The 14,236-nt window shown below is 31.1% G+C and overlaps 2 protein-coding genes across 2 annotated transcripts; both read left to right on the top strand.

The window, feature by feature from the left end:
* Positions 1–987: 987 nt before the first annotated feature.
* LOC124835014 (DUF1365 family protein) lies at positions 988–5,160 on the top strand. Its single transcript, XM_047309862.2, has 5 exons — positions 988–1,323; positions 1,658–1,769; positions 2,243–2,335; positions 3,549–3,749; positions 4,791–5,160. Exons 1-5 carry the CDS (start codon positions 1,007–1,009, stop codon positions 5,016–5,018), a joined length of 951 nt encoding a protein of 316 aa, XP_047165818.1. The 5' UTR covers positions 988–1,006; the 3' UTR covers positions 5,019–5,160.
* A 5,775-nt stretch (positions 5,161–10,935) lies between these two features.
* Positions 10,936–12,364, top strand: JAZ8 (jasmonate-zim-domain protein 8). Its single transcript, XM_047309859.2, has 3 exons — positions 10,936–11,085; positions 11,178–11,298; positions 11,923–12,364. The coding sequence occupies exons 1-3, from the start codon at positions 11,015–11,017 to the stop codon at positions 12,127–12,129; spliced, it is 399 nt and encodes a 132-aa protein (XP_047165815.1). The 5' UTR covers positions 10,936–11,014; the 3' UTR covers positions 12,130–12,364.
* Positions 12,365–14,236: the final 1,872 nt, after the last annotated feature.

Raw genomic sequence — 14,236 nt, 5'->3', positions numbered from 1 at the left:
ATAATTCTCCAGCACAGTCACATTCCTCAACTCTGAGACTTTCTCAAGAGCAAATTCATGGTCTATTGACACTTCTTCCTCAATCTAATCCCACAGTTCCACATTCTACCAATCTAGTGAGCTCTCATAATGCTTCCACTTCTTCTCAGGCTCAAGGTAATATCTATTCCCAATGGATTCTAGGCACAGGTGCTACTGATCATATATCCAATTCTTTGTCTCATTTTATTTCTTATCATAGAATCTCACCAATTACAATATCACTACCCAACAAGAACTCTTCATTTGCTCATTTTTCTGGCACAGTTTCATTTAGCCCACACCTTACTTTACATAATGTCTTGTTTGTTCCTAATTTTTTTGTCAATCTTATTTCGGTCACAAAGTTAACTAAATCTCTATCTTGTAAACTTAACATTTCTGAATTTTCGTGTGAAATACAAGACAAGTCAACCCTGCAAATGATTGGGAAAGATGAAGAAAGAAATGGCTTGTATGTCATAATAGTTCCTGCACCCACACCCCTCGGTTCACCAGCTGCTATTACTTCTGAGAATTCTATTGTTTGTTCTACAATAAGACATAGCTCTATAGATATTTCGCAATATAGACTAGGGCATCCTTCTTTTTCTTCTCATACCAAATTACGCAATATGTATACCACTTTACCCAATACAAAATACACTCATTGTTATGCTTGTCATTGTTAAAGAAACATTATTCTTTTTCTTCTTTTTTAAAATAGAGAGACAATGTTTTTTCACCAATAACTATAGAAAAATATAACTATTTAATAACAAAAATAGATTTATTAATCATGTGTTTATTTATATTCTACATTTATTTTAAACAATTAACCAATTGTTTGGCTTTAAACATAATTACAAATTTTAAATATATTTTTTTATTTGTGGCATTTAAAGTGTAAGGGTTTATCTTTGGCGGACAGAAGAAACCTGATTGGCAAAAGACTTTTAAATCAAAGAAAAATTGGAAAAAAATAATAATGGAAATATTTTATCTTCTTTGCTCTATCGTGTCAACTTGCCTCACCTCTCTTCTGCTCTCCCTTATCCTTGCCTTTAACACGCTACTGCGGCGGCGGGAATCCGCACGCGCCGCTTCTTCCTTATCCAGTGATGAAGACGAATCCGTATCGCTCTACGAAGGCACAGTGTGGCACCAACGTCGTCACCCTGTAAACCATTCATTCCAATATCGGGTTCGCTACGCATTCATTGACCTCGACTGTGCATCTCACGCGCCTCACGACCATCTTTCTCCCGATGAAGCTCGCCAAATTACCGATACCAATGGACCAATGTAATTCATTTTTTTTTTCTATTTTTTCCCCATTGGGTTTTGCTAGAGCCATGCAAAATTTCACCTTGACGTTCAATTTGTTTTCAGTGACTAATAGCTTATGGCTTGAGCTGTTGTTAAAATCAACTTTATCTGTATAAGCTTTAGGAGAAGTTAGATCGGAGAGTTTATAAAGTAGTTGCAATTTTAACTTTAAAAATCTCAATTTATTTTATTTTCTTGTTTTTGTTCACGAATAATGACAAATTTATCTTTAAGGGAACTAAGATATTTTCTTTTTCTACGCTGGGAAGTTTTGATTTGATATTGCTTCATGTCGAACCCAATTTCGCAGTTTTCTCCTGACAATCCCTCCTAGTGTGGGTTATGAGCAGAATCCTTTGAGTGTGTATTATTGTTATGCTGTTGAAGGCTCTACTAAACGGTTGAAGAAGTGCATTGCTGAGGTGTGTGACAAAGATGTTATCCTTTTTAAGTTTATGTGACTCTTCTAATTTATGCTCTATTTTTTTTTGAGTATCTGTGACTTTCTAATTTATGCATTGTTCCCCACTCAAGTCATCAGGTTATATTTCTCAGTATCAATTCTTCTCAACTCGCTCAAATAAGACACGTTTAGGCTTATAATTTATGTGTTCTTTTTGTTGGCATGATTGACAGCATTTTAGCAGCTTCATTTCTTATCAGTTTACTCTTTAGTAAATAAAAAATAGACTTTTTTTGTTCTTCGATGGAAGTGGGGGATAAGCATTTTGAAATTCAAATGAAAATTTTCATTACCTTTTCCAATTCTATAAAATAATGTCCCCAAGTAGATATTAAGAATCTGCTGTGCAAGGGTCTTTGTTCTCTTACTATCAGTAGGATGTTTGGGACCATATTTTTGCTGTATTGATAGTACTGCAATTTTTTTTTTCAGGTTACGAATACACCATGGGGTGAAAGAGTATCTTTTGTTTTTGACCCGCACTCTGATCTAGTGGCCAAGGCTTTGCATGTCAGTCCTTTTATGGTATGTAAGTTCCTTTTGCTTTAGTAAGGAGTCACGACATTATGGTTCACTTAACAATTATTGGTTCAATATTGTGGTATTTTATCCGGATTGAAAAAACAAAAGTTACCACCTCAGTTCCTCTCTACCCTTGTATTTTTTTTTTTCTTGTGGTTGTTGAGAATGGGTTTATTTACACTGTTCTGCATCTTTTCTTCGGTGTTCATCTTCCTGAACTGGAGATTGAGTCTACTTGCACTTAGCCAATGATATAAATAACAAGAGATAAAATTTTCTCCGTGTTTATAGAAGAGTTAGGGTAAGAAGTATACTTTTGGAGACATCACATGGAATGTTATATTCTAAGACAAATGTTTGATTAGTTGGCAAGCTTACCTTTTGCTTTTGGATTCTATGTGTTTTCTTATTCGTGCTCCCAAAGTAGCTTCAGATGATGTTGCCTGTGGAAGTTCCAGAAAAGGATAAAGTTACATTATATCACAGTCTGCTGTATACTACTGTCGTTTACATGGTATGCTTGCGATGTAGTTGCTATACATCAGATTTGCTATGAGGTAAAATTGTACTGAAAGTTGTTAAGAATAAAAATTAAGTTATTGGCAAGAACCTATGGATATGGTCTAGTAAATGCTATGATGTGGTCTACAATTATCATAATTCACTGTCTGATGTATTTAGATTAGGATGTTTTAAAATCTGACAAATATTTGATATCATTTTTGTAGCTTAGAATATTTTTAGAGTATCTTAAAAGATCTCCTATAATTTATTCTTTTTATATATCTTATGATTTTTTTCCTTATTTAATTAGGGTCTATGTAATTATAGGCACATTGTATCATGTAAATAGGCAAATTATGTCCTACATTTACTGGATTATGTCTATATAGAACAGAGGACACGGTTTGAGCGTCTCTTCTATCTGTTTTTTGTCTTTTTATAGAGGATGCAAATAAAATACTGTCATTCTCAGAATATAGAGAGTAAATATACCACTGTTCACTATGTTAGGGAAATGAAACTGGAACTAAATGATGGTAATGAAGACTCTGTCTGGACTAATACTTTTCCTATGTATACTACAATGTTTTCTAGATATCATGGTTTACGTTAAATACTTGTCTACAAGGTTAAATTTAAGTTTTAATATAATCACAATAACTTTTTATAATTTTCCTCATTTTATTGATAGCAACTCCCTGTGCTATGCTAGGATATGCTAGGAAGTTGGAATATCAAAGCAAGTGATCCTGGAGAGAATCTTACAATATCAATTTCGGTTCATCAGCCTGAGCATGGAAACTATTTTACTGCCACTCTGAAAGCCAAAAAGTTGAGTTCATCCCCAGAGTTAGATCATGCAGTTTTCTTTTGGTTGATGCCTCATAAAGTTGCAGTTTGGATATATTGGCATGTAAGCTTCTTTTTCATACTTTCCTCTTGCTGCGTTCTTTTATGACAAGAAGTATTTAGAGCAAATGCTGTCAGACGTTTTTTTTTTTTTGCAAACAATTGAAGAGTTTCGAACTTGAAATTACTAAAATATGAACTGTGATTGGAGCTGAAATTTGCTGAGAGCGGCTCCTTATAATCAGAGGCGGCCCTCTGTACTAAACACAATAGGGGACAATAGTGACTAAACTGTTGATCATGTGATCATAAGGAATAGTACCATGTCAAGCATGAACTTTCCCACAAGCTTGAGTTAGTACTTGAAGGTTTGTGAATGTATTTTTATATCTAATAGTTTTATATCTCTTAACTGAATAATCTTGTATTTTTACTGTTGATAGATAAAAACCTGTACATTATAGAAAAGTTATAGAATTGATATTTAGAAAAGGTTATAATTGCACACTCCTTTGGATTTGAATAATGATTGCTTTGGCATAATAAATATGGTTATCCACTAAATAGTTTTTAACTTAAACTTGGTTGTGTGCACAGATCTTGGGAAAAAAACTTACAGAAATGCTAATGATATACTCTTGGACATTCCTCTCGCTTATACCATGCTTAGGAAACAAATCCATCATAAAAACACTCCATTATCGTATGGAATGGTTTGACCCTTACATCAAATTGACTTTCAGCCAAGTAAATAAAATTATGCACATGTAATCCCACTTCTACATTTGATTTTAGCAAAACAATCCAAGTATAACTTCTAAAATCATCAAGTATAGTAAAAAAACTATTTGTGGCCAAGTACTGAAATTTTGGAAACAGGTACTCTAATATCCATATGAATCAATTGGTGTGTATGGCAACCTTTGTTTAGCCAAATGGAAATCATTACATATTTCATTGATAGACTTAGAAATAAAAGGATATTGTTAGTGTAGAGTATTTAACTTACTTTCAGACAAGTGTTCTTGTCTGAAATGCCAAATGTTTGAAGTGACAGTTGTACCGTGTTCAGTATGTTGAACCTGCTCCATCTTGTTTTCCACAGGCTATAAAACTGTGGTGGAAAAATGTGCGTTTTGTCCAACACCCCAGATATAACAATCCCGCATACAAGGAGGAAGCGTTGACACGGGATAAAACACTGCAGTGTTGTGGATTTAGTGATGCTAATAGGCATCTGCAACCGAGAGAAAGCGACCAAAGTTGCTTAGATGAAGTTCGTTCCTTAAACCGGTGCTTTAGATGGAGAGATGCTAAGTGGCCATGGTCATAGAAAATAGTAACCATTTCTTTTATATTATCGGTGTACTTTACTAGTTAAGGATTACTCATTAGTTAATGATATTATGTCACCATTGCCCTGATTTCTTAAGGATTACTCATTAGTTAATGATATTATTGAATCTTTATGTCAATGATCATCGGTATTTAAGGGTTTGAATAAGCTTTATCTCCCTTCTACTTTCAAGTACCGTTTCCATCCCCATTCATTATCTCCAAAACCTTCAATTTCCACCACCATGTGTTTGACTTTGCCTTGTTATAACTTTGAAATGTAGAAAAACCAAGTGTAATAAAGCTATCAATTCGTTGTTTTGATATATTATGATCAAATAGAATAATTTTTTAATTTCGATATTTGAAAAATTAATGCTCAAATTTTATAGAAAATGAGTAGTTAGAAAATTATTTATGGAATTTAAAAAAAAAAATTATAATAACTTTAACTGTAATTGTATACAGGTGAATAGACATATGTATGTGAAGAAAGGGAGAGAAAATCAAATAAACATGAACACATTCTTCCTTTTCTCTGAAATGGTTATGATAAGAGAAGATTTTAGTATTTTACATTCTTGGATTTCATAATTGTTGGTTAGGGGACAAAGCAATAGTGATTAATAGTGACTGAGTGCTGCTTGATGCCAACAACTGACAAATTACCATCATAGATTTTGCATCCTTAGCTAACTAAAGCAGCTTGACAGTGACAATTATGGCGTGATTGCATAAATTTTATTTACATGAAGAGTTTCGATGAAATTCCAAGCTAGATATATAATTTCTCATTTTACCTTTTAAAATATAAAACTAATATAACAAGATGTTTTAAATGTGTTTGTTGGTAAGGAGGAAAGTTTCCAAAAGACAAGACACAATTGGGAGATGCTTTCACAATTATTTATCATTATTTAAAAACTCATGATTATATATTGAAAATAGTTAAAGTGTGATGAGTTTAATTTTTTTTTCAGGAGTCAACATATGTTTCACCAAAACTATCAAGATTTTGTGTGTTTCTTATATTATGTTAGAAGTCTGATTTAAATATGAGACATTAGCTTCAAAACTCACATATACCTTTACTTAGCTGTATCTGAGATATTATGATGTAACTTAGATGATTCAAATACTTAATAATATCTTTCAACTTTACCCGATTTTATGAACTATATAATTCATCTTGTCATTCCTATGATAGTATACCTAGACAGTTCAGGAACCAATTAAAAAGTAAAATATCTAAATAAAATTTGTAAAAGAGTTTAGGTCAAACAAATTAATTCAACTATATATCTTATAAAAAATATCAAAGTTTGTGGTTGAGGAGCCTTGACCTCTCAAACTTTTTTTACACATATAAAATGGTATATAGGTAATTTTGTTTTTTTAATTTTAGTATACTTGATATATTTGATAATTCCAAATTTATATATATATATATATATATCTAAAAAAATTGACAGCGAAGATATTTTATTTAACGCATATGTTTAATGCATGCATCCCGTAATCCACAGGCAATAACATGAGCGGAAAGAAACGAAAGAAAGGTGTCCAAATTGTACAACTTGTGAGAAAGTGATGTACAATCGGTGGCCATGACTCACTGGACTTGTCAAACAAAGAACCAAATTAGGTTGAGCCCAGCACGAAGGATCCGAGAACCTTGTAAGTAATTCTTCGTAAATACACATGAAATGTCACCGTTGACGAAATAATCTCATGTTTCACAAAAAATAGAATCACGCACATGCAAAAGAAAAACAAGATAACAAGATAGAGATGTTGACAGAAGGAAAATCCTATGTGAAGAAAAGCAGTGTTACATTGGTCTGAAGTTGATTAATTTTAGTAGAGATATTTTTGTAGCGTAAAATATATGAAGGTGATGGGAGGGTAATTTAGATGTATTTATTGTCTTGAAGTGAAAAACAGTTCCAAATTGGTTGGTAATGGTTTCCACTTGCATATAAGTTCCTACAAATGGAATATTGAAGACAGGCTCCGACACGTTTTAGAAGTAAAGAAGTCGGTAAACTAGAGAGGACAATGTCCAATCCAATGTCATGGTTTTTCCTTTTTCTTAGTAAACACGTACCAATGTTGTCTTATTCCTCTCGTGTTTGCGCCATCTCTTTCACAATACATAACATAACCTAAAACACCCAAGCAATCCCTTCTACTGTCTCAAACATACATGTGACATAAATCATTTAGGCAAGATCCTCGCTCACACTCATCTCACTTCTACCGACTAACATTCCAGCTTTAATCATGATTCTACCTTAAATTTATATTATGATCCACTTCTTAAAAAATACCCTATTTTATTTTTAATCAACTTTTAAGTTTTTATTATTAACAATTAAATAATGGAAATTGAATTTTGTATCTATGCATTTTTTGCTTCTTCTACAGCTAGTATTTTTATATTTATTAACAATTTTTTAATTATTTTTTTTAACTTTTTATTATCATAAAAAAATTACCATAAGTTTACAGGAGCATGTATTTCTATTGTATAATATAGTATAAACAATAAGAAAAATATAACGCTGTAATACATAATTCTTGCTACCCGAATATTGTTCAAAATAAAATAATAATTAAGATAATCTCCAATTGCTCATACAAATTAGTTATATAGCAACCTTACTTAATAGATTTTAAAAAAGAGGTGGCATTACTTGTATAAATATCAGTGCTTAAAAATCATGTTTTAAATGAGAGAAATTAATGATTTATATTTTAAGTATCAATAAGACACTTAATTTTAGAGTATCCCTACGAAAGTGCTTAACTTTTTAAGCATTGAAACATACGAGACACTGTAGCTTATACATGTGCGTAAGAAATGGTTTTTTTAAAACAATTTGAAAACTACATACAGTCAAAACTATGAAAATTTATAGTACATATTATGAAAATTTTTATACACGTGTAGAGAAAGTTTTTCATTATTTTAGAAAAAAAAATCATTATACTAATAAGTTAACTAATTTAACTTTCGTTAATGGAAAAAAATTATAAATTAATATTCTATTTTTGTATATTTATATATATATATATATATATATATATATATATATATATATTTCATAATAAATATAATTTGTCTTTCTTATAAAATATAAATTTTATCAATGAATTTGATATAATTTCTTATATCTTATATTTTTTTATAATAAATTTTAAGACAAAAAAAAATATTAATGAACTTTGAGATATTAACATACCTTAAATGTCTCAAATGTCTTTAAGTGATGAATAATATAATCTTCTTTAAAAAATTATGTAATTGATAAAATAGAAAGCATAATCAAAAGTGAAAAAAAAAATACTCATTAGAGCTCAATCAATGTAATTCAAATTAAAAAAAAAGTTAATATCTATCAAATTAAATTAAACAATCACTTTAACAACTTCACTATATTAGTGAACATAATAATCTTAAATTTACGTGGTATAATAAAAATCACAAAATTAAGCTACGAAATTAATTTAATCAACTCAGAATCTCTCTCTCTCTCTCTCTCTCTCTATATACACACACACACACACACACACACACACACACACACACACACACACACACACACACACACACACACACACACACACACACACACACACACACACACACACACACACACACACACACACACACACACACACACACACACACACACACACACACACACACACACACACACACACACACACACACACACACACACACACACACACACACACACACACACACACACACACACACACACACACACACACACACACACACACACACACACACACACACACACACACACACACACACACACACACACACACACACACACACACACACACACACACACACACACACACACACACACACACACACACACACACACACACACACACACACACACACACACACACACACACACACACACACACACACACACACACACACACACACACACACACACATATATATATATATATATAAATGATTGTAACTGTGACTAGCAGATCTGGTATTTTTCACACCCTTATTATTAGAAACGCGAGAAATTGTCAAAACCAAAGGCCGTAACTTTTGGGATCTACTTCATATCACGTTTATTTTATTTTTTTTTCTCAGTCTCTTTCGAGATGATGTTATTGGCTTAGAAATTTTGAACAAATGAATAGCATATTATTTAGCTATCATGGATCAAGTGGATGTGGATTCAAAGATATTATTTAAGTATATAAGCTGCAAATTTTTGTGAGACCACTTCCTGACAGTCTCATTCAAATTATATATTGGGAGTGATTTAAGTTGATTATTGTAAAAGTTAATAAAATTATTTTTATTGTTTAAAAAGAAAAGGAAAAGTAATCAGAAAAACAATATTTTAACATTTTATCAGAAACATATTAGAATGAAAGAATAACATAATAAAAGTATAATGTATTTTTTTCTTATTAGAGAAAATGACTTTAAATCAATAATAATATGAGTATTAATTCTTCCATACTAAACACTCATGTTGGGTTTTGGACCAGTTTAGGTCCGTTTTAGATTTTGACCATAAATGAAGTTATAAGTGAAATCATCAAATGCTTAATGGTTTAAATGGTAAATAATTGAATTCGTTTTAAACATGAATTTATAAATGTTATGAATGAAAAATCATTAAAAGAGCTTTTTCAAAAGTTAGCATTCGTTGACTTATACACTGTTAGGTGTCGTGACAATAGAGAAAAGAACTGATACAAAATCACGTGTTGTGTGCTCCTTTTATGTTTCAGATTTGGTATGATCCGTTCTAGTAGTTAGGTCCAAAATATGTTAAAAAAATCTACTTTCACAAGTTTTTCACACCGCTTGTAATTTTTGGAATAGGCAATGACGTCTACGATGCAATAAGAAAACTTTTCATAACTATCACCAAACTCATTATAAATAACAAATCTTACTTATATTAGGATGAACTCAAGTGTATTATGCATTCAGCTTTCCTTCAAATGTATATTCTAAATAAAGAAGAGGATAAGTGTAGTATAAACAGCTTTTAGAAGAATATAATTATTATTTTTTAAGAAAATTCAATCCATACTGTCATGGATAATTCATATTAATCAAAGCCCCTAACACCAAAAGAACGTGAACTAAATTAATGGTTTTAAATTATAAACAAATAATGAGAAAAAAAAGGAATAGTTCTAAATATTATTATATAAAATAATATAATTTTTAGAAATAAACATTTCTCATAATAAATAAAGCAATAAGACTTTTAATATATTTCTAATTTAAATTACATTGTAGAACTCTTGTCACTGTCGACGGATAGTGTTTGAAAATATCAGGTCCGATCAATCATTTTAATTAAGACGAATATTCCTCACGCTGAACACGAACTAATAATGATTAAGAAAAGATAAATAACAGGATTTGATTAAACTATAAATTTGTATAGTAAGATGAGAATGAAACAGTGGTGGATGTGTAATTAATTATTAATATAGGGCTAATGACGAAGAAACAGTGCGGAACGTTAGTAAAAGAACAACGTTAAATGCGTGGAGGGGCTATAAAAATAGTAATATCGAAGGTTTTGATTTTGATGCACGAGTATAATGATTTTAGAATCGGTGGTGATAGCGTGGCAGTGGCTGGAATCACAAGTGGTGTAGCGGTTTCGTGTGGGGTGGCACACAACCATACACTTACACACACATAACATAACACGTGATTTAAAATATTTGAAAAGCGTGGAACACGTGCTGAAACTGTATGCAACACAAGACACCGATCGCTGTCCCTTTCCACCGCATCCTTCACTCTTCCCGCCGATAATTCTTTGCCTTGTGCTTTACGTGTTCTTATGTACAAATACTGTCCAATGTTTGCTTTCGCACGTATTTATAATACGTCTTTCATTCATTCTCTACCTTAATTCTCTTCGCTTTCTCTCTCTAACTTCAAACTCAAACATGAGGCGAAACTGCAACTTGGAACTTGCCCTTTTCCCTCCCTCCGATTCTGACCCTCTCCACCACTCCAGGTAGCCAACCAACCCATTTTCTAAATTCATTTCATTCTCTTCTTCTCTTTTCTTTCATTTCGGTATTCAATTTTTTGTTTTTCTTATGAAAGGGTTCAAGGAGCTACGGAAACCAGTCCGCTCCATCACCACCACCGCCAGGAACACCAACAACAACCACTCACAATTTTCTACGACGGCAAGATTTGTGTTGCAGATGTCACCGAGCTTCAGGTATGTTTGTTCGTTGCAATTTCTTTTTCAGCATTCCGTGCTCTTGTTTATTATGGTTTTTCCTATGCAATCAGATCTAGAAAATGTGTTGTAGATAATTGGATCGGCTTTTGTTGGTAGTTAGAGCCTTATACAAAACATAAATATCTGCATGCAATAAATTGGAGCCAGTGTAGATGATCGGATTTGGGGAGTATAGTAGGAATTATTACAGCATTCATTAATATTGTTTTACTGAATAAAAAGGAAAAATCGTATACATAATTTATTAATGTAAAATGACATGAAAGGTGTGATGACATTTTAAAAGGGGGATAGGGTGGTTGCCGACAAGTTTGGTGTGGAACAGTAGAAGAAGTAAAACAAAAAGATTTTTAGAAGGATAAAAGAAACGGTAGGTGACAATGGTGGAGGAGTCAACAAGTTTCCTAGAAACTTCATAATCCACCACAGACTTCTTCTTTTGACTTCCAAAACTGCACGCAACCTGTTTACCAAAATACATTCATGGCATGCTTTTCTTTTTTGAAAGTCACCGTCTGGTACACTTTATTTATCGAAGAAGAAAGGCATTGAATTGGTGAATTTTGTGAGTTTAACAGTAAGTGGGTTGGTGTTGTGCAGGCTAAATCTATTTTAATGCTTGCAAATGGAAAATTGGAAGAAAGAACGAGGACAGGAAATGGGTCAGAGGCATCTTCTCCAACAGTTTTGCAATCTCCTAATCAATTGTATAGCCCTGGCAGTGGCCTTTCTATGAGAAAATCGTTGCAACGCTTCCTTCTCAAGAGAAAGAATCGGGTTCAAGAAGCCTCTCCATATCATCACTAGTTAATTATGCAATCTCATAATGTATCAGAGCACCTTCTGTTTCCAATCAATCATTCCCTTCTTTCTTTTTTCACTACTTCTTAGGTTTACCATTTCATACCTTTTTTAAATCTTCATTTTTGTCTTCTACACCCTGTAAATACTTACCTTCCAAACCTTACTTAATTTAAATCTCTTTCACTTCATTTATTTCTTTCTATTTCTTCTTATTAATATATATACTTTTTCTTTCTTTCTTTCTTTGCATCTCAACTCAGTTATTCTTTTTATTCAATGTTCTTCTCAGACTGATAACTTATTGTTACTTCTGTATGTTATATGAGTATTTAATAAAAGTAGCACAGAAGGTTTACAAATAACTGGTATTTAACTAGACTGATTGTTCAATAGATCATATCATATATTCTGCTCATTAAAATAATCTCATTATTGTTGGGCGTGCTTAACATTATATTTTTTTATTAAACTGTTGATGTAGTATTAGGGTTGAATTTACTTTAATTTCTTAGTATTTTAAAATTAAATAAGTAATTCAGTCGGTTTAGAATCAGAGCTATATATATATATATATATATATATATATATATATATATATATATTAATAATTTAAACAAATCATCATGCAACAACATTTGTTACTTGAAATTCGCCACAATAATTAAAACGTGTGAATTGAAAGTCTCTCACTTGCTTTTGCAATTTCCTCATCTTTGCTTTTGCAATTTCCTCGTCTTCTTGTGTGTTTTTAATATTTAATCCATGAGTTGTTTGTTTGGATGACTTGTTTTCTTCATATCCAGTAATGAGGAATCGAAAACTTTGAATTTGACAAATACAAATACTTTTTGTATTAGGTATTGTAAGTTAATTCTAGAAAATATGTTCAATATATTTTCTAAGATGAATTTGTTTGATTTTATGAGCAGGGATACCACGTATACCCATAAGTTTTCAGAAAAGAAATTCTACACTAAACAATGATTGAAGCTCAATTTTTAAGAGGAAAAGTAATTGAAAGTTCAATATATATAGTAAAACTATTTAGAGAACAGTGTGTATTTTGCAATTGCTTTTAATCATCACCATTTAAAAATTATTAATCGTGCCAATTTCTTCATATAAATGATTAAATTAAATTTTAAAAAATAAGGACTAATTAAATCAAATCTAACCCTAGAGATATGAGTAAATTGATAATTTAGCATAATCTTTCTATGTTCTCTTTATTTGTCCTCTATATTTTGATGACTAAAATAATTTTAATTGTTGGTGACATCACCTATTTTGTTCTCTTAACGAAACAAATTTCATCACAACAAATTGGCACTTGCATCGGATTGACAAATCCTAGCAAGGTACAAATCATAAAACAATCAAACACCTCTAAATGTAAGAAAAGAAAATAAATTAATTTGACACGAAAGAAAACAAAGAGGAGTTCGAATGAGATACGGAAAATTCAAAATAAGAGGATACCTTGGAGATGCATTTGAAGACTTTAACCACATAAAGTAATTGTTTGGTATAAAATTAATAAAATGTAATTATTTTAGAATAGTAAGATGAAATTAAGTTTCCCCATCAATTTAGAATATTCCCCCAATCAACGCTATTTTTAATTTTTGGAATTGATGGGATACCTCATGACTAGTCTTGAGGAGAGTTTGGAGGAGACAAACCTTCCACTGAAGAAGGCTATAAAAAAAATGCTTATAACGTGAAAAATGACTTTGTTTTCCTAAAATTCTTTTCTTTTAAATTTCAACTTATTCAGATATTAATTTAACTTTTTAATGATTAAACATATTAATATTCTATATTTGTGTGTGTTTAAAAATGGAAAAAAAAAATTAAATGATAAATATTTATACTAACAATCTTATTTATTATTTTATTTTGAATTCATAAAATGGCACTTAACAAACTCGACATAAGATGCCTAAAGAATCACTAAACTTTAAAAACAATAATGATATTTTAACAATCTTTATATAAATTTCTAATTGTAACAATATATCATTTAAATTTTGATATAATAGTTTAAGTATCTATATTATTATATGATTATAAATAATTGTGACCTAGTTGTACATAAAATAAAAATGAT

This window comes from Vigna umbellata, chromosome 5 (assembly GCF_029865625.1).
Source record: "Vigna umbellata cultivar VRB3 chromosome 5, Vumbellata_1.0, whole genome shotgun sequence".
Taxonomy (NCBI): Eukaryota; Viridiplantae; Streptophyta; class Magnoliopsida; order Fabales; family Fabaceae; genus Vigna; species Vigna umbellata.
Note: the sequence above shows the minus strand (reverse complement) of the source record. Positions and strands in the feature narration are given on the sequence as shown.

Bases quoted from the DNA above. Each gene is read 5' to 3' on its own strand.
- JAZ8 (XM_047309859.2), top strand. From the start codon at position 11,015: ATGAGGCGAAACTGCAACTTGGAACTTGCCCTTTTCCCTCCCTCCGAT. The intron at 11,086-11,177 runs GTAGCCAACCAA...TTCTTATGAAAG, and splicing joins GACCCTCTCCACCACTCCAG to GGTTCAAGGAGCTACGGAAA. The intron at 11,299-11,922 runs GTATGTTTGTTC...GGTGTTGTGCAG, and splicing joins CAGATGTCACCGAGCTTCAG to GCTAAATCTATTTTAATGCT.
- LOC124835014 (XM_047309862.2), top strand. From the start codon at position 1,007: ATGGAAATATTTTATCTTCTTTGCTCTATCGTGTCAACTTGCCTCACC. The intron at 1,770-2,242 runs GTGTGTGACAAA...TTTTTTTTTCAG, and splicing joins TGAAGAAGTGCATTGCTGAG to GTTACGAATACACCATGGGG. The intron at 2,336-3,548 runs GTATGTAAGTTC...GTGCTATGCTAG, and splicing joins TGCATGTCAGTCCTTTTATG to GATATGCTAGGAAGTTGGAA.